At 43.6% G+C, this 25,235-nt stretch overlaps 1 protein-coding gene across 5 annotated transcripts in view; it reads right to left on the reverse strand.

Moving 5' to 3' along the window:
* The window catches only part of COL18A1 (collagen type XVIII alpha 1 chain), a 151,983-nt gene that overhangs the window by 57,292 nt on the left and 69,456 nt on the right, over window positions 1-25,235 (reverse strand). The window contains exon 1 of one of the 5 annotated variants that reach the window (XM_083698937.1): window positions 23,137-24,078. The exons of 2 other annotated variants lie outside the window; for them this stretch is intronic. In XM_083698937.1, the coding sequence (XP_083555063.1) occupies window positions 23,137-23,770 (634 nt within the window). In that variant the 5' untranslated portion in view covers window positions 23,771-24,078. Of the gene's footprint in view, window positions 1-22,239; window positions 24,079-25,235 lie in introns of those variants that run through there. 2 more of the 5 variants (XM_083698935.1, XM_083698936.1) reach the window with 2 other exon arrangements.

The following is a 25,235-nucleotide window of genomic DNA, read 5'->3' on the forward strand; positions in this document are numbered from 1 at the left end:
CACTAGTATAGGGACCTCTAGCTGCACAATGAAAATTTCTTGCCCGCCCCCTGTGCCCTCCCTAAATCTGTTCCAAAGGGTTGAGAGGAAACCTATATGAGATTTAGGAGGTCCACAGGGAGACGGGGGGGGGGGAGGGGAGAGTTGCACTGTGCAGCCAAAACTGTATACATTGGCAGAACTGTTTAGTTGGATAACTCCCTATCTCTCAAAAAAATCCTGGAGAGGCAAGTTTGCAGTATGCAGCACACATCACAGTGCAGGTAAGAGTGAACACCTAATAAACATATTTTAGGATCAAGCCTATTCTCTTGACTGTAATTTGTTTTAAATGCTTTTAGTACTTTATTTTTAAATTGTTGTAACCCACCCAGAGATGTCATGGTGAAGGCTTGGAAAGAAATCTAAACCGCCGCCAACTATCTTCAAGGCAGCTTATGCCTCCAGTTGCAAAGCTGAACTAAGGAGCCATTGCACTTACACTTAGCAGCAATAAACAATTCACTAGAATGAGTCAACAATGGTGAGCTTAGTACCATAACTCAACAACTTAAGTCTCTGATCCTGAATATTTTCAAGGAATAAAATACTGTATGCTCACAACATTCTGCTTCCATGTACTTCAAGAGCGTCTGGCTTCAAGTACCTATCTGAGATATTAATTTCAAAAGACACTTTTATGCACACACACAAGAATAGCCTAAACAGATATGCTCATTAAATGCTATATATGCAGAAAGGCGTGTATGCATGAGCCCATTACATTATGCCATGCTTTACTGCATGGAAAACCTGCCATCTTGATGTGGTAGTATGGCTGTATTGTTTTTTGAAACATAAAACCATTCAATAAAAATTATTTTTTAAAAAGAAAAAAGAAAACCTGCCATCTTGAGCGAACCAGCTCTATTTTCCTTCTTGGTTTACTTCATGTTTCAAGAACTCAGAACGGCTGTTCAATTTATCACCACTCCAAAAAAAAACCACCAGCCCGAACAAACTAAACACAGTTCAATGATTTGGTTTTTATTAGGGAAGCTTTCACTAGATGAATAAAGTTGCCTCTGTAATGCTTTGGGGAAGAATTTGCCCTTTGACGAATTCCATGATTATTATAGCTTCATTAAAAAAAAAAAAAATTGTGAAATTTCAAATGGAAGCCTATGGGCAAGCTTTAAAAATGTAGAGTGGTTAATATGAGTTTTGACCTCCATCCAGGGGGGTACCTAGTGGTTGGCTAGGTTGGCCCCTGCTATGGGTGGGTACAAAAATCGTTAAGAAAGACAAAGAGAGCCAATGATTGCCTAGGGGGCAAGGGATGGCAGGGGGGCTAAGGGCACAAGAGAGCCTAGGTACGTCTCTGCCTCCATCCTATGCTGTCTTTTGGATTGTGCAGAGAACATTTTACTAATCAGATTACAGTAGCACAACAGCACAGATGCATTAGTTTAGCTGATCTGTTTTAGTTGCCCTGAGAGGTTGCCTATGGCATTAATATAACAAAGCACAATGGAACAATTAGAAAAGCTGGGTGACTAGGATTACAATAATGAATAACAATTGTACATTCTTATTAGAAATAATAGCTGCTGTGATACACGCAGGCATCAGCAGAAATCAAAGAAAATGTGTGTGTTTTCTTTAGAACTTTTTCCACTCATAAGTTATTACACTCAAATCAATCAGCTAAAGGTCATAAGGTTAATTGTTTAGCATTTCTTCAAACAGGTGACAGCTCTACAAAAAGTGTGTGGTATTGGCAATTTTGAATGGTGAATGTTCACTTAAATGTCAGGATAAGCCCAGCAATAAACGTAGAACCAGGAATGGCCCCCAACTTCTGTGTTTACTGCAGAAATGCATGTCCATTTACACACATATACCATTCACAACTGATAGTACATTTTGTTGTAGCATATTCTATAACAAATTAAATGTGAATCTGCCCTGACATTCTCTTGACCAAAGGCTCACAAAAACCTGGAGCCAGCAATGCCTTGTAAAAAGCAAATTTAAGAAGTCATCTGAACAGCCCCTCTGTTCTTCCTCTTTCTAGGCAGCTATTTACATTTCAATTAGATTACTGGTACTTAAATACATAATAAGCCACCCAACCCATGACACGATCCTTTTCTTCAATGCAATTCAGATAATACAACCAGTGTATGGACAGTCTACAGGCCATTCCCTGGCGTTTTTGTGACAGCATGGGCCGGAAGACACAAAGGGCATGGCTCATTATGAGAGATAATGCAAATCATGAATGCCAGTAGCTTAATATGTTGAGAATAAAGGGATTACTTTAAATCATTTTAGTAAAATACAAAATTATTAGCATGAGTTGTGCCATGGGCCTATGTGTTTATCAGTCACCCACGTGCTTTTGCTCTCACTCACTTCCAACCAAGGCCAACACTACATATTTATGACAAACTCCCTCATATGGTAATGCTGAGACGAGGGGAGAGAAATTGCAGGGGGGAATGCGTAACTGGGTGGGATTTGTAACCCTTTTCCCTCCTGCCATTACTGACTTCTGTAGGCTGCTTACCCTTGATGGACTTTGGGGAAGAGAATAGATCCAGTATTTGTAAGGGAGAATTGGTAGGAAGAATTCAGTACATAATTAAGCAGTCTGTAACATGTGCATTGTCAACTAAATATTTGGCATGTGTCCCCATTCAAGAGAAACAGCTAGGACCCAGGCAGCTAGCTCCTGGAGAGCTGACAAAGCAGTGTGACCTAGTTGGAGAAGTTAACTACTACTCTGTGCAGGCTCCCAAACCTCAGCAAAAATAAAGTTTGTTCTACCATGAACTTGGCTCTTAGTGAGTTTCTACATCCACAGCAGCAGGAGGCAACACACAGCCCTCCTTGTGTTCAGCCCTCTGTTCTCACAGTGGACAACCAGCAGAAAGCCTGAAAGCATGCCATGATCACAAACAGCAAGTGTTATTCGGAGGCATATTGCTTCTGGAGTAGTGCACAGCCACTCCCAATATTGCTTTGGCAAATTCAGGTTTGGAAACCTACATACATACATGTGTCCTTTAAAATGTGTGTTACAGGCTTCAGCCAAAGTTCCAGGGCATAAAATATAAAATACAATAGCAATGATGAACAGCAGCAGTTAAAAACAACCACACCAGGCAAAATAAAACTCTTTTAGCCCAGTGCCCAAAGGGCAAACATTCCTTCCTGTAGTAGGAATCTACCAAGAAGGTCCTCCCTTTCTCTGGTCACCACCCACCTCTCCTCAGATGGTGGTGGTACCCAGAGGACAACCTCTAAAGATGGCAGTGCATGGGCAGATTGATACAGGAACAGCTGTCCCTTAGGATAGCTGGGTCCCATGCTGTATGAGCCTTTAAAGGGGAGGAACCATGGCACCAGATCGTGCACCAACGAGGCGATCTGAAGCAGCCTGCCTCAGGCAGCATGCTCCACAGGGGCTGGGAGATCCTGACCACCATCATGCTGCCGCCACTGCATCTCCACTTCTTTTCTTCCAACTGTCACCCTTCTCTGGCCTCAGTGGCAGCAGCTTCTGACTTGGCTTTGGGTAAGCTGAAGACACAGCCCAAAGTCAAAGCCAAGGCGCGTAGCAGCAACACTCTGCAGAACGCTCCCTTTTCACCAAGACTCTCAGCACAAAGGGGGCATTCCTGCAGAGCGGCTGCATTGCCCCTGGTCTCCTCCCACACTGCTGGGGCACATGCCTGAATTTGGGTGTGGGGGCAGCAGTGCTTCCTGCCAAAAGGTCTCTGTCCACCCCCTGGGAAGCACCTACATTTTTAATTGACATTGGAAGTAGACTGGGAGCTAGCGAAATTCTTGAAGTACTGGCAACGTGTGTTCGCAATGGCCAATCCCAGTATGCAGCCCGCTGTACTTTAAAATAAATTAGCAGTTTCCTGGCTGTTTCCAAAGATAGTCCCAAACACACCACATTACAGTTTACAGTAGTCAAGGCAACTTAATCCAATCTTGCCCTGAGCAATTGGTTTGAATACTGCACTTCATTTTTCCTTATACTTCTCATGGATTTATATTTCCTTACTGTTGACATTAAGGCTGAAAATTCAAAGTGAAGGGCTTGAAATAACTCTTGAGGGGCCAGCCTTCTTTCCCACTGTAACGACAGTCGTGGCTGCTAGCACTTTGTTTTGAAAACCATGTCATCAAAGGCAAATGTTCAAAATCCTCTCTCAAATTATTTCCTGTTCCATAGGGATAGCATTTTATTGATTTTCAAGGCTTACATGAAACATACCATAACGTCAGCATCTGTTGCTTTCTGGCAGTGGCTGTACAGTAGGGACTAATTAACACCAACAACTGGTTCAGTGCTGTTTTGGTTTGTTTGGCTTAGAGGAAGAAAAAGTCTTCCCAAACCACAACTGGAAATCCCTTCAGCAAGTCTCCTGCGGCTCTGCAGAAGACTTGAGTTGGAAAACTCATCCTGAGAATGTGAACTCAGCAAAGCCTGCTTCCCTTCCCACTCCAGCCCCAAGAGGATGGATGCCACTCACTGCCATTTTTATCCACTCATTAAATGAAGGCTGAAGATTCACATAGATACAGCCATTGAGTTTCTAACTATGCAGAGAGATAGCATAGTTGATGGTTACCATCAGGATCAAAAGGGTGGTTATTTGAGAAACTCAAAAATTCAGTGGACTGATTAAGATGGGGCAGTGAATCCTGAGCAATGGGTAATGAAGTCACCAGCGAGATCTGCCTTTCAAATATGCAGATTTGTATGATGATGATAATAATAATAATAGTCTTACTCCTGCAATACTCTTCTCTACAAAGTCTTAGGGCTCATCCACTTTTAGCTTTTGCCCTACACTTTCTAGGAAAAGGTCCACAATTTAAAGCTCTGTGTACAAGCACTTTTTTGTTTGCCCTGGTGCTTTCCTCTTGAAAAGCTGCTCTTGACCACTGAATCAGAACAAAAGGCAAGCCTTGGAAAACCATCCTGGGCAGCTTCCAGCAAAATATAAAAACTAAAATGAGGTCATTTTCAGTGGCACTCCTGTGACAACTGTAACATGTGCCTATTGGTACAGATTAATTAACTATAAAAAAACCTTTGTTGAATATGAGGAAAAGAGATTAGCCTTGTACTCCCCACCCAATCCCGCTATTTAGCCTTTTGAGGGTGACAAGAATAGCCATCTCCATCACTGATGGCAACCCAACCTCCTGCTCTATGAAGAAAACTAAGAAGTCACTGAAGCAAGTAAAACTTTGCTACAGATCTGGTTTCGTACACTGCAATACTTAAACTGCAATTTAATTTCTCTCCAGTTCCACCTGTATAATAATCTTTCCCCCATCTTCATTTTCTGGGAGTTGAAACGAAGCAGCTGTGTTTGCACCAAAACCTTGGAAGAGATCCTAGCACATATAATGTTCTCTTACACGAAATAGACTTAAGGGCTTTTCACACAATTAAAAAAAGGGGGGAGTTTTGCTTCAAAACATTTGAAGGGAATATGTTTGTTTGCAAACTCCTACAAATAGATAGCTGGGAGTTTCACAAGGTATTTGTTGGCAATGTATTTACAGACATGGGTCTCTCCAAATGTTATACTGCAAATGCCTCTTTCCTTTTGGTATTGTGTGCAAAGGCTCTCAAACAGATCAGACACCCAAAACCATAGCCACACTCCAGAGTTCACGGCCCTTCTGCTTGGGCTCCAGGGAAAGCTCTTCCCATTAAAGTGCACAGCTGTGAGAGAGAAATCTAGCAAAGCGAACAGACTTGGGCTAGGAGAGGGAAAGGATGAAATATCTATGCAGCGCAGTGCTCTGGATTTAATGCTGACCTTGAGTCACCTCCATATTAGTTTGCTTGTAAAATGAGGTGACACTCCAGGTTTTACAGCAGGAAAGCGCTGCGCTGCTCAAAGACAAACGCAGGCCAGTTTCTGATAATATGAATGACAGCACAGCGAGTAGAAAGAAAAATGTGATTCATATCTTTCCCATTCCCCACCCACAACATAATTCCCATGTACAAAGCCGTCAGTCATCTTGAATAGAAAACTTTTCCTGGCTGCAGTTTCAGTTGTGGAACACCTGGCCGTAGGAAAGATGACAAATCACAATGGCAATCATTCCCTGGAGTTGGGGAAACAAGTTGCCTTGGCAATAGGATCTGCAAACATCATGACGGCATGGCTTGAGGAGGGTATATTTTAAAGGTATATCCCTATAAAGCAGCCTTCACCCATGCTGATAGGAGTTGTAGTCCAAAACATCTGGAGAGCACCTACTTGGTAAGGCTCCTTTATAGGGAAATAACTGTAGCATCACTATAGAAAAAAACTGTTTTACAGAAAACGGTATCTATGAAGTTTTTGGTGTGGCCACTTGCCGCTTTCATTTTTTTAATTTTTGCCAGAAATTAACCCACCCCACCCCAACAGCCTTCAAAACTGCCATTCCTACATTCTGTTGTTGTTGTTGTTGTTGTTGTTGTTGTTGTTGTTGTTGTTGTTGTTGTTGTTGTTGTTGTTGTATACCATTCATCAGACTGGGTTGCCCCAGAAATGAATGCCACATAATATTCAGGGGTTCGAGGACCTCCACAACTTCAGATAACCATAAAGGGAAACAAAGTAATGCATTAAACTCCAGGAACAGGTAACTCAATAGGAGAACATGTAAGTTTGTGAGAATATTTTGAATTTCTGATGGCCCTTGCCATCAGATTTCAAGGCACCAAGTGACCTGACACCTCAATTTTTTCCTGTTCTGACACAGCTATAGATAAAAAAATTAGGTGTGGCTTGGTAAAATAGGATACATAGGATATAATTGGGATAAATGACCTCTTGACCTCTTTGTAGGGTACATCCAATTTGAATTAATTTCTGTTCAACCACTAGAAGTATACATATCCACTATCAAATAAACTATACTGAGCCTAAACTTTCTAAAGGCATTCCTGCACCAGCTGTTTTCCCCAGGATATGTTCAGGAACAGCTGGTGCCATCCACACAGCAGCCTGTCTGGTGTCCTTCATCTGGACTCCAATTCCAGGCTCCAATTTGCTGTGTTTGCCCATAATGTTCCCCACAATGCCCAAGCACATGATGTCTGCACCAACCTTTTCTTTGTCCCTTCCCTGCTCCAAAAGGTGAAAATGCTGGTGCAGATACTTCACATGGCAATTGTATTTGTCAAGCTGTATCATTGCTCACTTACTGTCAGCGTTCCCAAATATATAAAGGGTGGAAGAAAGATACCTATCTCCAGTGCAAGGTGACATATGATGTGCATGAACTAGGAAGGTGCAACTGACCTCAGTTCCCTGGCGCATGTTCAGTGAGTGTCTGGAGATGCATGCTTCCCTTTCATAGAGTGTCATGCTTGCTGCAGTACGTGCATGAATCTGGTTTGTTTCAAACTCACCATAGTTAAGATTATCTGCAGTTTAGGCTGTGGACAGCACTCTAAATTGCAACACACTAAACTCCATCTAAAATGGAATTGGAAGCTTGCTCAGAGCCACAATGAATGAGGAGAGAGGTGGGAAAGAGCGTCTAAGTCCAGGATGAAACTAAGCTCATTTTCCTAACAACAACAAAAAACATTCTAGCTATTATGTCCAAATGCTGCCATAAAGAAAAGGCAATCTTTAATGTACAACCCTATACACCAAGGGCAACAATATGGTGTCCTTCATAAGTTGCTGGACTCCAACTGCCACTAGCCCTAGCATGGCCATTGGGGCAATGACAATGAGATGAGCCCTGTTGGATCAAACCAAAAGCCCATCTAGTCCAGCATCCCATTCCCACAGTGGCCAACCAGATGCTTATGTGAAGCCTGAAAGCAAGACCTGAGCACAACAGAACTCTCCCAGGGCATAGTATTGCACTATTAGTTTCATGAGAAAATGTTTGAAACTGATGAACGCAGTTGCACTGAGCCCAACACCCACCATATTCTCTTGCAACCCCCTCCCTGCATTGCAAATTCTCTTCCTCTACTCCATGGGAAAGCCTCCCAGATCGACATTCCATGCCTCCCAACGCCACTGCACATTTGTACGTTTTGAATGGAAATGGAAATAATTACAAACAAAAGTACATTGAGTTTTCTCTCAAGGCATGCTGGAGTTTTCATATCCAGAAATTATTCTCTTACCAGCCCCAGCAGAACATCTGGCTATGTTCACGACCTGACCCTCACAGCAAATTCTTATTTTTCTGGCATTGTTTTACAGCTCTTCTCCATCACCCACACAGTGGGTGAGATTTTTTCCTAACACATGTCGTTTCTTCAAGTTAGAGCCAACAGTGTAATAACCTCTTTCTCTATACAAAAAAAAAAGGTTGAAACTCAAAATGCTGTTTTAAAAATTCAAGCTTTCAATTACATACATTTTAGCAAAAACTGAAAAACTCTTTTTTAAAAAAAGGAAGTAAAAGTGCAGCAAAAATTGTTACAATTCAAAGATAAAGAGTGTGTAGGCAAAGGATGGATTAAGAAGTTGAGGTGTGGGGTGGAGAGATGAATAAATCCAAAAGAACAAACATATAAACTGAAAACATCCTCAAAACTCAAAGCTGACTACTGTGATGAAGGCATGAACTCAAGACTCATAAGGAGCAACTTCATGGAGAAGATTTTAAATCCAGTGTCAAAATGAAAATGGAGGCAAGAACCTGAGAAATAAAAAGCATTATGGTTTTCCCAAGCACCTTGGGAGGAATACAGGAATGCACTTGGTTTCCCACGCTTGCAAAGTGTTCATGGCTAAGGGAAAGAAAGATTATTCTGCATAGAGAGATAACTTTAATCACATCCACAGACTTGAAAGGAAAATATCAATCAACAGCTGCATTGCTGCAACTTTCACCATTGTGGGAGAGGTTTTCTAGGTCAAAAAAGGTCATTGTGTACTTAGAGCCCTCCCCATATTCAGGGAGGGGGTCAGGAACCATTACTTTTAAAGAGTTCACTTTACACTATGGTAAAGCAAGACCGTGGGGGTGGGGTTTATCAAAAGCCAGGAGGCAAGTTTCCCCTCCAGGAATGCCACCTGGAAGAGAAACATTCTGCAACATTTGAGACAAACATTAACCACAGTCCTGAGACTCATTGACCCATAAGCAAACAAACTGACCTGCCTTATGTGCTATTTGCATTTTAGTTGTACTCACAAGCTGCTTAATCTCCAAAAGACATTAGCCTAACAAAATTTAAATGTGCTTGATCAGTAAAAACTCAAGACACACAGTGGGCGTTTCTATAAAATCTTGACAGGGATGGGGGGGGGGGGGACCGAAGTAAACAGAAAGCATTCTTTTTCTGTGAAAAATTAAGAGGGTGAAAATTAGAGCATTTCGCCGTCAAACACAAACAAGCAAACCCTAATTATTTCAAGTCCGTGAAATGTTGCCATTTGGCCTCTGCAGATGTTATGTTTTGAGCCAAAGGATCCTGAAATCATATAGAAGAGTAACTTTTGAGATAATAGAGAAAATGTGCAGCCAAGGACCTTTCACTCCCACGCTCAAGTATCTAATATAAAGGGAGGCTGTCAGACCTACAACCCACAGGAAATAGCAAAGGGACACCCCACACAACTTCAGAACCCAGGACCGTGCTGCTTTCTGACCCTGCCCAGTGCCTATACTGTGAACAAAGATAACCCTGTGTCTGTTGTGACTCACACATTGCCACAAGGAAGATTAATGGCTCCTAGAGGATGATCAGTCAAAGGAAATTACCAGATGCCTCCTCATCCTCTTTATATATAACAAATTGTTGAAAGTTCACAAGGCAGATCTCATAGCAGGAGCCTGCCAGTCAGTGGCGTAGCGTGGGGGGTGCAGGGGGGCCGGCCGCATCGGGCGCAACATCTGGGGGTTAGGGTTAGGGGCGCAAATCCACGGGTTAGGGGGCGCAAATCCACGGGTTAGGGGGTGCAAATTACTTGCCTTGCCCCGGGTGCTGACAACCCACGCTACGCCACTGCTGCCAGTACTCTTCCACCTTACAGACAGCTTTGGAGCAATAGCCAGTCATGTCACTACTTTGAACCTTGTACTAGAAGAATATTGGTCTAATGCAGCCTTTGGTTTAATGCAGTGCCTTCCATCAGCTTCGCCTGGTGGCCTGCTGAACCTCTGTCTGAACAAGGAAAGATTGACTTCTGTTGCCCATGCTCTGACAGCTTCTAGGTTAGATTGCTGCAATGTGTATTTCTGGGACTGCCTCTGAAGACGGTTCAGAGACTTCAGATGGTTCAGAATTCAGCACCCAGCTGGCTCACCAGCGCAAGATGGTTTGAGCACATAACACCGATCCTGGTTCGACTACACTGGCTGCCAGTTAGTTTCCAGGCCACATTCAAAGTTCTGCTTTTGACCTATAAATGGCTTAGGAGTACAATACCTCAAGGACCGCCTCTCCCCATATGAACTGACCCAGAACCTGCAGAAGGTTCAGAGGGCGGCAACACAAGAAAGGACCTTTTGTACAGTGGCTTTCTGCTTGTGGAATGCTCTCCCCAGAGAGGCTCGCCTGGCGCCTTCATAACATAACTTTAGGTGCCAGGCAAAAACATTCTTCTTCCCTTTTAAACTGGTGTGTGTGTGTGTGTGTGTGTGTGTTCATTATTACAGTATACAACTTCGTGTTTTTATAATGTAAACCGCCCTGTGATCGCTAAATGAAGGGTGGAATAGAAATTTCAATTAATTCATTCATTAATTAGTCATTTAACATCAAAATGCAGTTTATGAAGCAATAGCACCACAACACAATAAATATCAGAATTAAAAGACATAAAAATAAAAAAAAACAAAGCTGATTAGGCAGCAGTTAAAACAAGTGATAAAAGCATAAGAACGTAAAAAGAGTCTGCTGGATCAGGCCATAGGCCCATCTGGGCCAGCATCCTGTTCTTACAGTGGCCAACCAGATGCCTGTGGGAAACCCATAAAAAGAAGCTGCATACAAGAGCATTCTCTCCTCCTGTGGTTTCCAGAAACTATATAAGGATCCTCAATGTCATTAAGGGGAGAGACTTCACCCAGCACGTGGTACCAGGTAAACATATCTAGAGAGAAATCTATACCTAGGCACTACCACAGAAATCTCTCCAAATGTTAATGTGCTGATAATGTGATAAAGCTGTGTTATAATTACCGTAGCCTTGGGAATACTCCAAAAAAAAAAAAAAAAGAATGGATTGAACAAGAGCATATTGAACAGTTTGTTTCTCGGTTTTTAAAGAAATGCTTCTATACCTCTGTAATACAAATCATTGTTTCCAGCTCTGCTTCACAGCCCTGAAGCCAAGAGCAAGAAAGACTTGGAAATTCAGGTTCCCAGAAAGCAGAGCTTCAAGAAAACCTTAAGCAGCTGTGCTATTCCTTGGTTCAAAAGAGCACAGGGCCGTCCTAAAGGCACTCCCTCTACACCCTGCCCTTCAAAACCCACTCCCTACTTTCTCCCCCTGTCCTCCCCCCGCCGTCCAATGCAATTAAGTCTTATAAGAAAATCCTGTGAAGAAGGGAAAGCCAAAAAATGAACAGGGAGTTTCCTTGGAACGCATGCCGTTCAATGCAACTTATGTGTCAGCTTCCCTTAAAACAGTTCCATCTAGAACACTTACGTGAAGTTTACAATGTGAGGTTTTCACATGAAATTCAAGTTTATCCTAGGATAAACTGGCAGCCATAAAGAACCAAGCCTCTCACTTCATATACCTATCTAAGAGCATTCTGTTCAATTAATCATTATAATGGAGATTAAGGTGGTTCCATCTTCAATACACACACTTTCAAAGATGTGCAAAGACACTATATGATAGGCCTTCGCTGTAGCTTTAGGGACACTTTTGTTGCTGCTGGGGGGGTGTTTTGGTTTTTACAAGACTAGCAATCAAACAGATGGTGTAAAGTGTAATTCCTTAATTTCTTAGATTATGTTCATGGACATCTGCAAATGGGTACCAGGGTAGTCCCCTCTCCTGGATGAGCAACAATTTCCAGATTCCCAGTTTTCGTTCAAAAACAGGGGCGGGAGCAAGATTTTTCCCTTGTAGAACCTGAGATCCAAAGCAAATAATAATAATACTGATGCCCCCCAAAGAGAACCCTTAAGGCATCCAGGATTGTAGCATAGCTTTGGGCAGTAGCATGTCTACCCAAAAGTAGCAGCAAAGCCAGGAGTTCACGATTTTTGTAATTCGTGTCATATTTCACACCAGAAAAATGTTATTCCCCCACCAGTAAAATGATAACAAAATCTTACCAATACCATCAATCAATATCACCATCGATATCAATAATAGTGATAAAATTAATCGCTATTACATCAACATTGCAGGGGAAAGGGCTGTGTCTGAGACTGGCTTATGCCAGTCCTGCAAAGTAAGCCAATGTTATACTCATTTTTCTAGCGGGGGGGCGGGGACGAGTTGGTGCACAAGAACCCTTTATTGTTAACCTGGGGCACTGGTTTTTTCTCAGGGAAATTCAGGGAGAGCTATGAAGTTGACTGTAGCAGTAATGTCATTCATTAAGCGCTAGAGGAAGTAGATGGAGCCAGAGAAAGGATTGAGTTTTCAACTGTCTGGACGCCAGGTCTAGCTGCAGATGGATGGCAGGTCTACCCTCACAGAGCAACAATGGAACGGTTGACCTGGGATACAAGTTTTTCAGGATACCCAATTCCTGGTGTACCAGGTGTTGCCACTGCTCAGTCACAAAATCCACCAGAAAAGGCTGCCCTGTTCCCAGATGCTAGATACAGGTCTATACTTTCCCCCCTTCCCTGGAAAAATTATAGCAGGTACACATGGTATCATGTGTGCACATGTGGTGGAGGGAAGAGATAAGAATGGGAATACTGGGTTCATCAGCCAAGCACACAGCACTGTACGAAACAACTGCACCAATTGGATTCATGTCCAGACCCGACCAAAGAGATTTTTTTCCCCTATGATTGCTGACTACAATACTGTATTCTATTATATCCTCTTGACAGCTGTAAAAATTACAAGGCATGAATGCCAGCAAGTTTGGGACATGATGCAAATGTTTGCCCTGAACTGGTGCCATTAAAAGAGAGAGGGTGTATGCCAGATGTTTCAAATTATAAAGTTGCTTAAACTCCTATCCATACTCCTGTAAGGGGTGGACAAACATTTGTGGGTTTTTTCCTTTTTAAAAAATCCTCTTTTATCCATACTTATAGCAATAGAAAGGGGACATGGGTGGCACTGTGGGTTAAACCAGAGCCTAGGACTTGCCGATCAGAAGGTTGGCGGTTCGAATCCCCACGACGGGGTGAGCTCCCGTTGCTGGGTCCCAGCTCCTGCCAACCTAGCAGTTCGAAAGCACGTCAAAAGTGCAAGTAGATAAATAGGTACCGCTCCGGTGGGAAGTTAAACAGCGTTTCCGCTCCGGTGGGAAGTTAAACAGCGTTTCCGTGCACTGCCCTGGTTCGCCAGAAGCGGCTTTGTCATGCTAGCCACATGACCCGGAAGCTGTACGCCGACTCCCTTGGCCAATAAAGCGAGATGAGCGCCGCAACCCCAGAGTCGGTCACTACTGGGCCTAATGGTCAGGGGTCCCTTTACCTTATAGCAATAGAAAGAATTGCATAAAACGGATGTTCTTTGAGGGTGGAGCCTCAAATATGGATTTTGTGGTTGTGTGCACATTACCACTTACTCTGCCTTCAGTGCACTCCTACCACTGGTGTTAAAAGCTGAGTAAACATGACGTTAGTCACAGTCCATATGTTTCTTGTTGTTTCTTGAGAAATACTGTGATTTGATATGTTTTCCCTCAATCCAGCTTCCATCCACTTTGAAACCATAACTGTTAATTAAGGTGAGGTGTGCACTTTTAGGACAGCCATTGAGCATGTGCAGAAGAAGCTACGTTCAGCATTGGGAAACAAATAAGGTAATATGTATCGTGTGAAGACATCCCAGAGTCCTTTCTGGTGTGTACAGCAACATAAAAAGCATATTTGATACACAGCGGCTGGAAACTGCTAACATGTACCATACTGGCCTGAATATAAGCCACACTTTTTTTTCCAAATTCCGACCATGAAAAGTTAAAGTGTGGCTTAAATTCGTGACCTTACAAAAATTGGCTTTTACAATATCGCTGCAGGATTTTCTTCTACATTTGCCATTTACAGGTGTGAGTGCCTGCGGAATTTTAAGGGAGAAACTTCTATTCGGGTATTATCTTTTTTTTCTCTCCCCCCCCCCTTTGAATTTTAAATGTGTGGCTTATATGCGGGCATGGCTTATATATTCGGGTCAATATGGTATACAGCCAGAGTTAATTCCAGGAACATTCTAGAGCTCTTGGGGAACTCTGTACTTAATTTTCCCATTTTAAGATTATGATTTTAATTATCAGCACATACTGGGATGGTGGGGTAGTTGTGTTTCCACCATGTTTCTCTGTTTCCACAGCAACCTGGTATTAACCCGAGTAGGTGATTGACACTTGCAAGTGTTTGAAATGTGGTGAATATTAGTTTTCACAAGCTAATGCCAATTGAATTTTGTGAATGTGGAGAAATGTACATCAGCAAATACGTGCAGTATGCCAAATGGGACAGTCATCATTCACCAATGTATATCAAATAAGTAATGGGTGGCTGACATCCATATTTTCTACAGGACTGTCACCACTCACATGTAAATATTGACTTCTACCCCAAAAGTCTAAGCAGGCCTGCTGGGATCTTAATTTGGCCTCTGAGGCCATTTCCCCCAAGCCCCGTTCACTCACACTGATAATAAGTGACTTCAATCACAATATGTGCCTGGCGCCTGGATAACTGTGAACACTGTCCAAACGGTTAAAGTAAAATCAATCCAAGTGCATGTATATGTGTGAAAATTAAGACTTTTCCTTTGGGAAGTAAAAGGGTTACAGCAATCAGCATCTGAGCATACACAAAAATGGTTGAGTTTGATGCTTAAGTCAATGCAGAACACACATGCACAGAAAATAGAAATTAGCTCACAATCAGTCGGCTTTCCCAGGTAACGTAGTGGGACAAATGAAAAGTCGCTCAGACCTGTGCTTTCTGAACATGGGACAAGCAGACGTGTGGACAAGCCCTCTGTGTTCTCCACTGCAGTGAGAAGCATTGTATTTCTACTTCAGTTATAGTAATTGTTTCTAAATGTGTGCGCATACACATAAATTAGCACGTGCAAATTAGTACATGCAAATGAGTGTCCTTTTTGCCCTCTTTTTGAGCATTACATAAGTGGCCATCCTAAGTACCGCTGCTGCTACGTAAGCACTCACAACGAGGAAAGGGAGGGAGGAACCAGCCCTCTTCTCTTTCCGATAAGTGCACTGACGAAAACCTCCTCCTGTCCTACTGCATCATCATCAAGCGTAGCATAGAACAAAACATGGTATTTCAATGCACTGAAATGAACCCAACCTTACAAAGTACATTTTAACCCTAACCAGCAACCTTTGGAAGAAATTGATCCACAGCAAACATAAACATTTGGAAACACCTGAATCTACCAGAGTCAAACAGGGTGAAGAAATAGCCAATGAGGTACAGAACCAGAATGGACACAAAACATTCTTATGGCATCTTCTCCTGGGAGTTCAAAAGGCAATCCAAATCCTGGCTGGGAATGAGTTCAGCTTAATGGGAGGGCGGGGGGGGGGGGGGCGCACCACAGCATCCGCAGTCCTATTGGTCATGCTGGGCAAGGTGGAAGACAGGGACAGGCAAAACACTATGCCAGCCTGGAGCTGGTACAGTGCTCAGGCATGGATGGCACCTGATGTCTTCTTGTGACAACAGTGGGTTTGGCTTGGCATCCAGTGGATCCCAGGGCAGCTCAGCCATTCCTCCATCCTGTTCCAGGAATGGCACATTTCAGGACCTTCTGTGAGCTGTTGCTGGCGAGGATCCCTCCGGCAGCACTTGGCAAGCAAAGCAGGAAGCTCCATACCAGTGGCATGGTGCTGGTATCACTCTGCAGGCAGAGTCCAACAAAGCCCAGCAGAGTTAAATAGAGGAACATCTCCACCCAGTCCAAACCTGCTTCCCCCAACTTATAGCAGTTCCGATTGCAGTGTTTAGTGGCCAGGGAAATGCAACTCCAATGAAGGACCCTGAGATCCCTAAAAAGGAAACAGTGAGTGACTAACTCATCACTGAAAGCTGGAAAAAAGCCCACAGTACAGTCCCAAATGCCTCACTTGGCTCTTTAAAAGTATGCGAGGCAGCTAAGACATCTCCACTGGGTTCCTTGCACACAAGGCTATGCATGCTCTCTCGTGAAAGCCAAGAGAGGCAGCAGCAAAGGCAACTACAGTAACCCTGTGTGTGCCCCTTCCTTCAGCTAGAAAAAGCACTGCTGCAGTATCCCACCAGTTGACCCCAACTTGGAAAGTTGATGGAGAAGGAGCCTGAGGGGCAGTTAAACCAGAAAGGGAAAGTAGGAGTGGGCAGGTCTTCTAACTTAGAAGGAATTCAGACAGGAAGAGAAGGAAGAATTCAATCCCATGGTTTAAAGCCTGAGGTCCTAAGGAGTCAGGAACCAGCCAGCCACCCCTCTAAGTTGTTCTATCAACATTTGGGACCTGTGTGTTTTCTGTGATCTTTTTGCAACCTGTACTTATGGCAGGAACCACCCATATGCACCTGCAGAATAAAGCACTGAAAATAGGGAGGCGTATTCGTGGACCCTCAAGGGAAAAGGCTCCTTGAACATAAATTTTATTGTGAAGATGTGCATTTCCCATCTAACTAACTACATATCCTTCTATGAGATCAGAGCATCCATCAGGGTTCTAGAAAGGCCAGCAATACTAAGATAACAAAAAATAAAGGGTTTTATGCATGAAGATTCCATCTTGTGATGGAAGAAAAGGAACCATCACTCTAATTGGAAACCACACTGAAGAACGCCTTCCTCCCCACATGGCAGATGCATGGACAGCTGAATCCCTGGACAGGAACATATGCCCGAAAGAGGCACAAAGACAATAGTTGTGCTGGGTGTGTACAGAACAATTGTCCAGAGTGCTGAAACAAAGCACATCTGAAGCACCATTGTGAATGTTATTCATACCGAGACGCTTCTGCTCTGCATGCTCTCAGTAGATAAAAGTGCCATTTTAAATATTTTAGTACAACGGTTCAATCTTAAGTTATCTTGGGCTCAACTGATGTCTAAGAAAGAGGCTCCCACTGTAAGAAAAAACATGCTCTTTCTTGTAAGATCCTTGGCTTGTGTGAATCAATGAATCAAGGAAAGGAATTCAGTGCCAGATTTTGGTGGGCCTTGAACAAGCTGCCCTTAGGGGGCACACTTCTGTGCAGACCCACTCCCCAAGAGCTTACCACAACCTGAACCCTCAAAGCAACAGTACTGTTGCAGCTGCCAACCTCACACCCATGGGTGGCCACTCATCCCCAAGCCCTTCAGATTCCCCTTTCCCTTTACACGTGCTTGAAGCCTTTTCTAGTGGTGACACCGGAAAGGGCTGGGAGTCGAGCTGCTGTTCTGTGAACAATTACACTGCTGCTGCTGCTGCCAGGTAAGCCCACCAGCAAGCAAGCACAGGAGGCAAAGAGGTGGAGCAGCTGCCAGGCTCCTCCTCCTCATGAAGCCTCAAGGGGGAGGCTGGCAGCAGCGCCATCACTAGAGGGTTCACAGAACAGCAGGGCAAGCAAGCAGGCAGTCCTAGTGGCCCCTTGCAATTGCCCAAGTATGCCAGGTGCTGATGCCAGATCTCAAGAAGTTCATTGAAGATGACTTGAAATAAAATGGATTTGTTTCAGAAGAGACAGTGAAGATTTCTATCCCAATGCATTCATGTGTCAATGCAGACAGCTGCCTTTATAAATCCCACCAAGAATTAAGGAATGTTACCTTATTCTGTGGATGTTTTTGTATGGAGGCTTTCCCTAAAAAGGAAGTTCAGCATCAAAACACTCAATAATGCTGTGTGGAGTTTTTTCTGGCCCTGCAATGCAAGATCTGTAAGAATTAATGATAAGGAAACTCCTGCTGCCTGTTTGAAGGAAGTAAGAGCATGACTGGATGGAAAGACAAGCAATCTTAACTCTTCCAGTTAACACTCAAATTAAAGAAGAAATATTACAGTAAAGAAAGTGAGCAGGTGTACATATTATTTCCAAAAAATACTTTGGAGTGTTTTCACAAGTCAAATAACTGCAGACATAATGTGAGAACTAGTAAGCAAATCCTATCTATTTTCAAATGAAGATTTGTGAATTCTGGGAGCTATTTCAAGATTCCTGATAGGCACAGGAGATAAAGATATATAGCTACAGATATGCTCCCATATCACAACTGGCCCCAAGGCAATGTTTTATACATTCTAGACTTAGAAGTATGTGAGATCTGATTTTAAGATCAACTGTACCCATAAATGTAATTTATTTTACCCCCTAGTTTCTGTATTGTACAGCGTGTCCTTGTACAGATAATATTCTCTGCATTCAGTTCCCATCTGTAAAACCAGCAAACGTTATGCCAAAATTAGTCCTTTAAGGGCCTTTTCTGTTGTAGCACCTATCCTATCCAAGCAAGGCCCATCAGCCCTCATCACTATACTGTGTCAGGCAAATAGTGAAGACCTAGCTTTTAAAAATAGTGAAGATCTAGCTTGATGAACTGTAATTTTGGCTGCCTCCCTTTTGGTGTGTGTCTGGAACAACACCAAAACTGCTGGTCTAACCTTAACAAACAGTGAGCTACTTAAGATGGCAGAGGGGTATCCATATCTTATTTTAAGTTCCTTGTATACATACCTATAAGAGACAGCTTTCAATCCTACAACCCTACTAAGCTCAAGTGCTTGGAAATAATTTATCCTTGTTTACATTATGGATGCCAACTCAATTCAAGTCCTTCAGTCCAACTGGGTCATGAATCCGGGTTGCTTGCATATCATTATAGCAAACCCATAAAGGGAACCAATATGTTGAAGTTAATATCAGATGAACCACAAGGCAGTCAAAAACGGAAAGGGTGGATTCACTCTCATTTGGCAGTCTTCATATCTGACCCACATAAAAGTGATTTAGGCAAAACAGAAGGAATGTATGATACAGCTAAGCTAGATGTAAAAGGTAAAGGTAAAGGTACCCCTGCCCGTACGGGCCAGTCTTGCCAGACTCTGGGGTTGGTGTGCCCATCTCACTCAAGAGGCCGGGGGCCAGCGCTGTCCGGAGACACTTCCAGGTCACGTGGCCAGCGTGACATCGCTGCTCTGGCCAGGGCCAGAGCCAGAGCCAGAGCCGCACACGGAAACGCCGTTTACCTTCCCGCTAGTAATCGGTCCCTATTTATCTACTTGCACCCAGGGGTGCTTTCGAACTGCTAGGATGTAATGGCTACTAAATTAAATGAAAACGGGCCTGTGTGTTCTTTGCAAAAATCAAGATAACCTTTTCATCTTTAATGGTCCAAGGAACAGTGAAACATACAAGAAGATTAATTACTCCCACTATGAACACACCTATCAATGTGGTGTGAATCCTAGTCTAAACCATTTCAACAACAAAAAAGCTATGGTATGTGCTTGCAAATCCATTCTCCATTCCTCTTCCAGGCTGCCCCACATTGCTTCCCAGGGATTTAACAGCCTAGGACCATGTGGCTTGTGAATGTGCTTCTCATACACATACAGTCGTACCTTGGGTGCTAAATGCCTTCATTGTGGGTTAAAGGCTATAGGATGCGACATTTTGAATGAAGTTAAGAAAACTTGCACCTGGTCAGTGCTGGATGGGAGGCGGACTGGGAAACCTAAGTTCTGATGTTGAAAAGTAAGATTAGGATATAAGCGTAATTACTACTCCAACTACTACTACTACTACTACTACTACTAAAAATAAATAAATAAATAAATAAATATAAATCAAACAAACTGCTTTTTGTCAATCCTCAGAAGATACAGAAGCAAATTTGCTCAATTTATATAGGTTGGATACCCTATATCCAGCCAGAGATTTAGGTAGTGTACACACTATACCTTCAAAGCACATTCAAAGCACATTTCCTTCTTTCAAAGAATTCTGGGCACTGTAGTTCACTGCTTACAGCGTTGCAATTCCCTACAACCCTTAACAAACTACAGTGCCCAGAATTCTTTGAAAGAAATGTGCATCAAAGGTAAAGTGTGTGTACGCAGCCAGAGAGGGTGCAACCCAGCTGGGACCTTTGAGCACATGGAATGGCATTTGATCCAATGGAGGCCTCTGCTAATGGAGGGGGTGGTTTTTGCTTATTCCCCCTCCCTCTGCAGCCCCCCCCCCCGTGCCATCTTTCACTCTGCACTAGAGGGTCCCCTAAGCCTCTGAAGCAGGAGCGCCAACTTGGCTCTGTGACTGTGGGTGCCTGGGGCAGTGGGTGCCATGCAGCTTGCATGGCTCTGACAGTGAAATTTGTGGGTGCCCGGCCCTTTCATGGGGAATTTTGTGGGTGCTCAGGCACCCAAGGCCTCAGGGAGTTGTCACCTATGCTCTGAAGTTGATTTTGAAGGTGTGCTGCAGATCACTGCTGGATCAAAAACGCTTGTACCAGTTGGAACACAAGGGATTTCATTCTTCTTAACTATTGTGGCCAACAGCCATTGATAGCCATTGATTCATGTATGACAGACCTAATAAAAAGATATGAATCTGCTAAATAAAGAGGCATTGATGCCAACAGCTATCATAACATCCTGCGGCAATATATTCCATATCCTGGATTAATTACATGTTGCCAAAAGTATTTCTTTTTTCTGTCCTGAATCTACTGCCAAGCAATTTCACTGGATGACCCCCAAGTTCTAAAATTCTGAGACTGAGTGGATAACTCTCTGCCAGCAGAAATCTGAACTATCACAGAGGCACCGAGAAATATTCATGTCTTGTAGGAACTTGCTTTCTAGAACGCTACAGTTAGGGCACACGGTAGAGAGAATGGGGAATTCCAAGATATGGGAAATGTGGAAACGCCCAGTGCCAGGTAGTTAGGCAAAGAACAAGCTTTTAAGAGATAAAGGACCTGGTAAAAGGGCATTACATTGCATAGCTTAAAATGTAAATGTGCTGGATATGAAGATGTGGGGGTGATAACCTAAGTTGTATTTCTCTCCAAATGTCACACTAAAAATTTAGATCACTTAGGATACAATACAGGACACACACAACAATAATAATTAGGTATTTGATTCGTAAGAGTTTCCTATCATATTCCTACTCTCATGCATTTTTAAGCACCAATAGATGTTATTCATTACCACATATGTCACTATGGGATTACATGCATTCTTAAAATATGAAGAGGCTTCACTTGAAATATTTTTGTTAAATGAAGCAACCAAAGAAATTTTTATTAATTACAGCCCACTGATTTCATTCACTTCAGATGAGTGAAAATCTCTCTCTCTCTCTCTATCTTTTTTTTACACACACACACACACACACACACACACACACACACTATTAAGGTGACAATTATATGCATGCCCTCAATCAACTTATCTCTCACCCAGTTCCCATTAATTTCTCACTGTAGTGTTCAAGTTTCCCAAATGTTAAAAGGATTAGAATCTTAAGCAGCCACCCCCAACCCGGTCCTTTCCAGTTGTTTTAGTCTACAACTGGTGTCATCCCTGATCATTGGGCATACTGGCTGGGGCTGTCCAAAACATCTGGAGGACACCAGGGTGAGAAAGGCTGATCAAAAGCAATGGTGGCCAATAATCTGGACAAGTTAGTCACAAGTCAAGCCCACCGTATACATATCTCTACTGTACATTCAGTACATATGTAGCCTCCGGTGTGTTGGTGGTGGCTCTCCCTGTAGTCTACAATGTAAATACATGGGCTACAGCCAAGTCATGGGCTCTCCTGCACTTTCAGAGAGTTCCACAATACTTTCCCTTCGCCACTAGTGGTATCCATTCCACAGATTGGCAGCTAATGCTATAATGTATGGCTCAGGACAATGCTCAGCACCAGGACGATCATCCTTCTTGTCAGTGAAAGAGAAATAGACACCTCCTTCATGCCCTTTCCTGAAAGATGGAGAAGCTTGATTTGTGTTCTAAAGTTGCAAAGTGGCTGTTTTTAATACCAGAATCCATCACAGAATTAGCTTACCTGGTTGTAGAGAGAGAGGGAGAAAGAGTTGGTAAGAGATATTATTGCCCCTGCCACATTACCTGCTGAAACATTAACAAACACACATGAATATACACCATCCTCCGCTGGGAGAGAGTCACATGATATCGGAAGATGCCCCTCTTTCAAATGAATCCAACACAGATCTTTCAGGGCCTCACAAAATCCCCGGCATGGTGGAGGTGTTATTGGAAGAGAAGCACTACACCCAGGTACCAGCAGCAAGCAGAAAAACCACTCCAAGTAGCGGTGACACCGAGTTTTAAGAAGCCCCTCCCACTCATGCAAAGCAGCCCGAATTTCCTCCTCACTGCCATGATGCAAATAATTCGGCACTCGGAAACGCTTCATGCCCAGGTTGTTGCAATATGACAGATTGGTCGGTAAGGGCAAGCAGTGGCCAGCTGTTGGAGTCAATCCAGGAAAGAAGGAAGGAAGCCCTGTGCTACTATTGCTAAAATCTTGCATAGTGTAGGTTAGTAGAAACTCAGGAGAGTCAGAGTTATTGGCAGGGGGGAAATCCATAACATTAATTGCATTCAAATTAGAAACAGAATCACTAGAGTGGTTCTTATGTGCATCAGCTAGGGCTATCCCAGAATGCTTAAGGAAGGGGTGGCTTTTAAGGCTGAGATGGGTTCTATTGCCATTAGAGACTGATTTGTCTGGATCTGCAACATAATTGAATAGCCGGTTGTCTAAAGCACCCACCACCTTGGATGGAATTCCAGCATGCATGCGGCTGCTATTAGCCTGAAGCTCCTGCAATCCCAAAGCATTTGCACTGGACAAAATTCCTTGTTTTTCTGCGAAAGCTCCCCAGGGTGCCCTTGTTCCTGGGGTGGTGGCACTTCCTTGCCCCGCATCTGTGGATTCTTGAAAAGCCAACCTGGTGCCACCAGCATGATCATCTGGTGAAAATGAGAAAGAAGCACTACCTGGGGGTGGAATCTCAGGCTTCTTTAAGAGGACTTTAGTCTTGTTCCAGAGAACAGCAGGCTTTGTAGTCACTGAGAGAACCAGCTCTGGCTGCCCAGCTTCCAGGGAGGTCTGCACATTGCCGGTAGAGTTGGCAGTAGCATTCTGGATGCTCACTGCCTCCGTCACAGGGGTGGGAGCTGCTGTCAGAAGATCAGCTGTTGCAGGTGCCTCGGTCCTCTCTGTCCCTGTAGTTGTCTTCTCGTCCCAGTGCTGAACCAAATTTCTGATTCCCTCAGCAACGTTTAATATTTCAGCCCCTACCCCTGCAATATTTCCTTCTCTGCTTTCCAGCTCAGAAGATGATGTAGCTGAAGGGATTGTTGTGGTTGCAGTCAAGTCCGGCCTTTTCAGGGTGAATATAGTCCACACTTTCCCCTTCTGCTGGGTAGTGCTTTCAAGGGGGGTGTTCAGGGTGGCAGCCTCAGGCGTGGCAAGTTGCTGTGCCGTCTGCTCCTCAGTAGTACCGGCAGCTTCTGTGGGTGGGAGGGTTTCTTCCTTTGAACCCCCCCACAGCCAACTCCAGCCCTGTGCATTGGATAAGCAACAGGTCAGCAACAGCAGAAGCCCAATGCTGAGCTCAGCTCGAGCCATTAAAATGTTGCTTGGAGGGGGAGATGTGCTGCGCTGCAGTGAGTGGTGAATGGAAGAATTCACATTGATCTGTGTCCTCTGGAGCTCCGGGGTGAGGAAGCATGCCGCTCTCTTCCAAGTAGATATAAAACTAGTGGAGGCGTGGTTAACAGAGCCCTCCCCTCCAGCAGCCTGCTTCCCATTAAATCAAAAACTAACTACAGCACAGCCGGCAAGGCTCTCAAAGGCAAGAGTGTTCGAGCCACAAGCGTACTTGAAGATGCATTTGTTTCTGTCCGATGCACAAGTACACACAAAAAGGCATACCTGGAAGCCAGCAATTCTGCTCGATTGCTTCACCATGTAAGCATTTTTCCTGTTTTCCCCCTGAAGCTCACAAAAGTATTTGGGCACGTTAAACTCCTCCCTGCCCCGAACTGATACTAAAAGGAGGCAGCGATGTTTCCCCTTCCTGGCTGATTACAGTTAATTTCCTTGACTTGAAATAATTAACATCAGCACTGAGAGAGCAGTGATATCTCTTCTTTAGAGATATCATTTCTAAAGGAGGAGGAACACAGCAGGAAACTTGCAGGGGAGTAGATATGCTCCAGTCACACAAGGGAAGGATTCCTGTCTAGTTAAACTGTTAACGTCAGTAGCTAAAGTTAAGAAGTTTTGAACCCAATTCATTTAACAGGAGAGTTAAATACTTGCTTATAACTCTGCCATTCAAATGAGCATGACTAAAAAGGTGTTTGTATTTGGCTTGATCATATCCATAGTTACTGTGACTTGGGGGGGGGGAGGAAATGGGCTATCTGCAAATCAGGGACTTCCCTCCCCATACACATCATCACTGGCAACAGTATATGTATTAGGTATTCACGCACAAAAAAAATAAATTAGGGTGTCCATTGCATCTTTTAAGATCTCACAGCTGGATCCAGTTAATGTCTCACTTATGGAAAGGGTATGCCCAGCACATTGAACAAAAAAAGGCTGTGCATCCACTCCAAAGAGGACCGCCCTGCACCCTGAGGTCTCAGATACCTACTGCCCAGTCACAAATATTCCTTTCTTGGGCAAGGTGACAGAAAGTGTGGTGGCTAGCCAACTACAGGCATGTCTAGATGAAGCAGGTTATCTAGACCCATTTCAATCTCTGTTGCAAACAGCTCTGAAACAGCCCCAGTCAGCCTTACCATATGACCTTTATTTGGAGAGAGGCGTAGGGAGTGCTACCTGTTGATTCTGCTTGACTTCTTAGTAGTGTTTGATATCACTGACCATGGTATCCTGGAGCAGCTCTGTGAGGTGGGGAATGGAAGGCCTGTGTTACAGTAGCAGCACTTCTGCTTAGGGGACAACAACTAGAGAGAAGCATTGGAAGACTTCTGAATCATTGGGTGCATGCCTTTGGGTCACCGTATCTATATGAAACTGGTAGGAGGTGCCATCTGGGGACTTGAATGCAGTGTCATCA

This window comes from Podarcis gaigeae, assembly GCF_964106915.1.
Source record: "Podarcis gaigeae genome assembly, chromosome: 1".
NCBI classification, from domain to species: Eukaryota; Metazoa; Chordata; class Lepidosauria; order Squamata; family Lacertidae; genus Podarcis; species Podarcis gaigeae.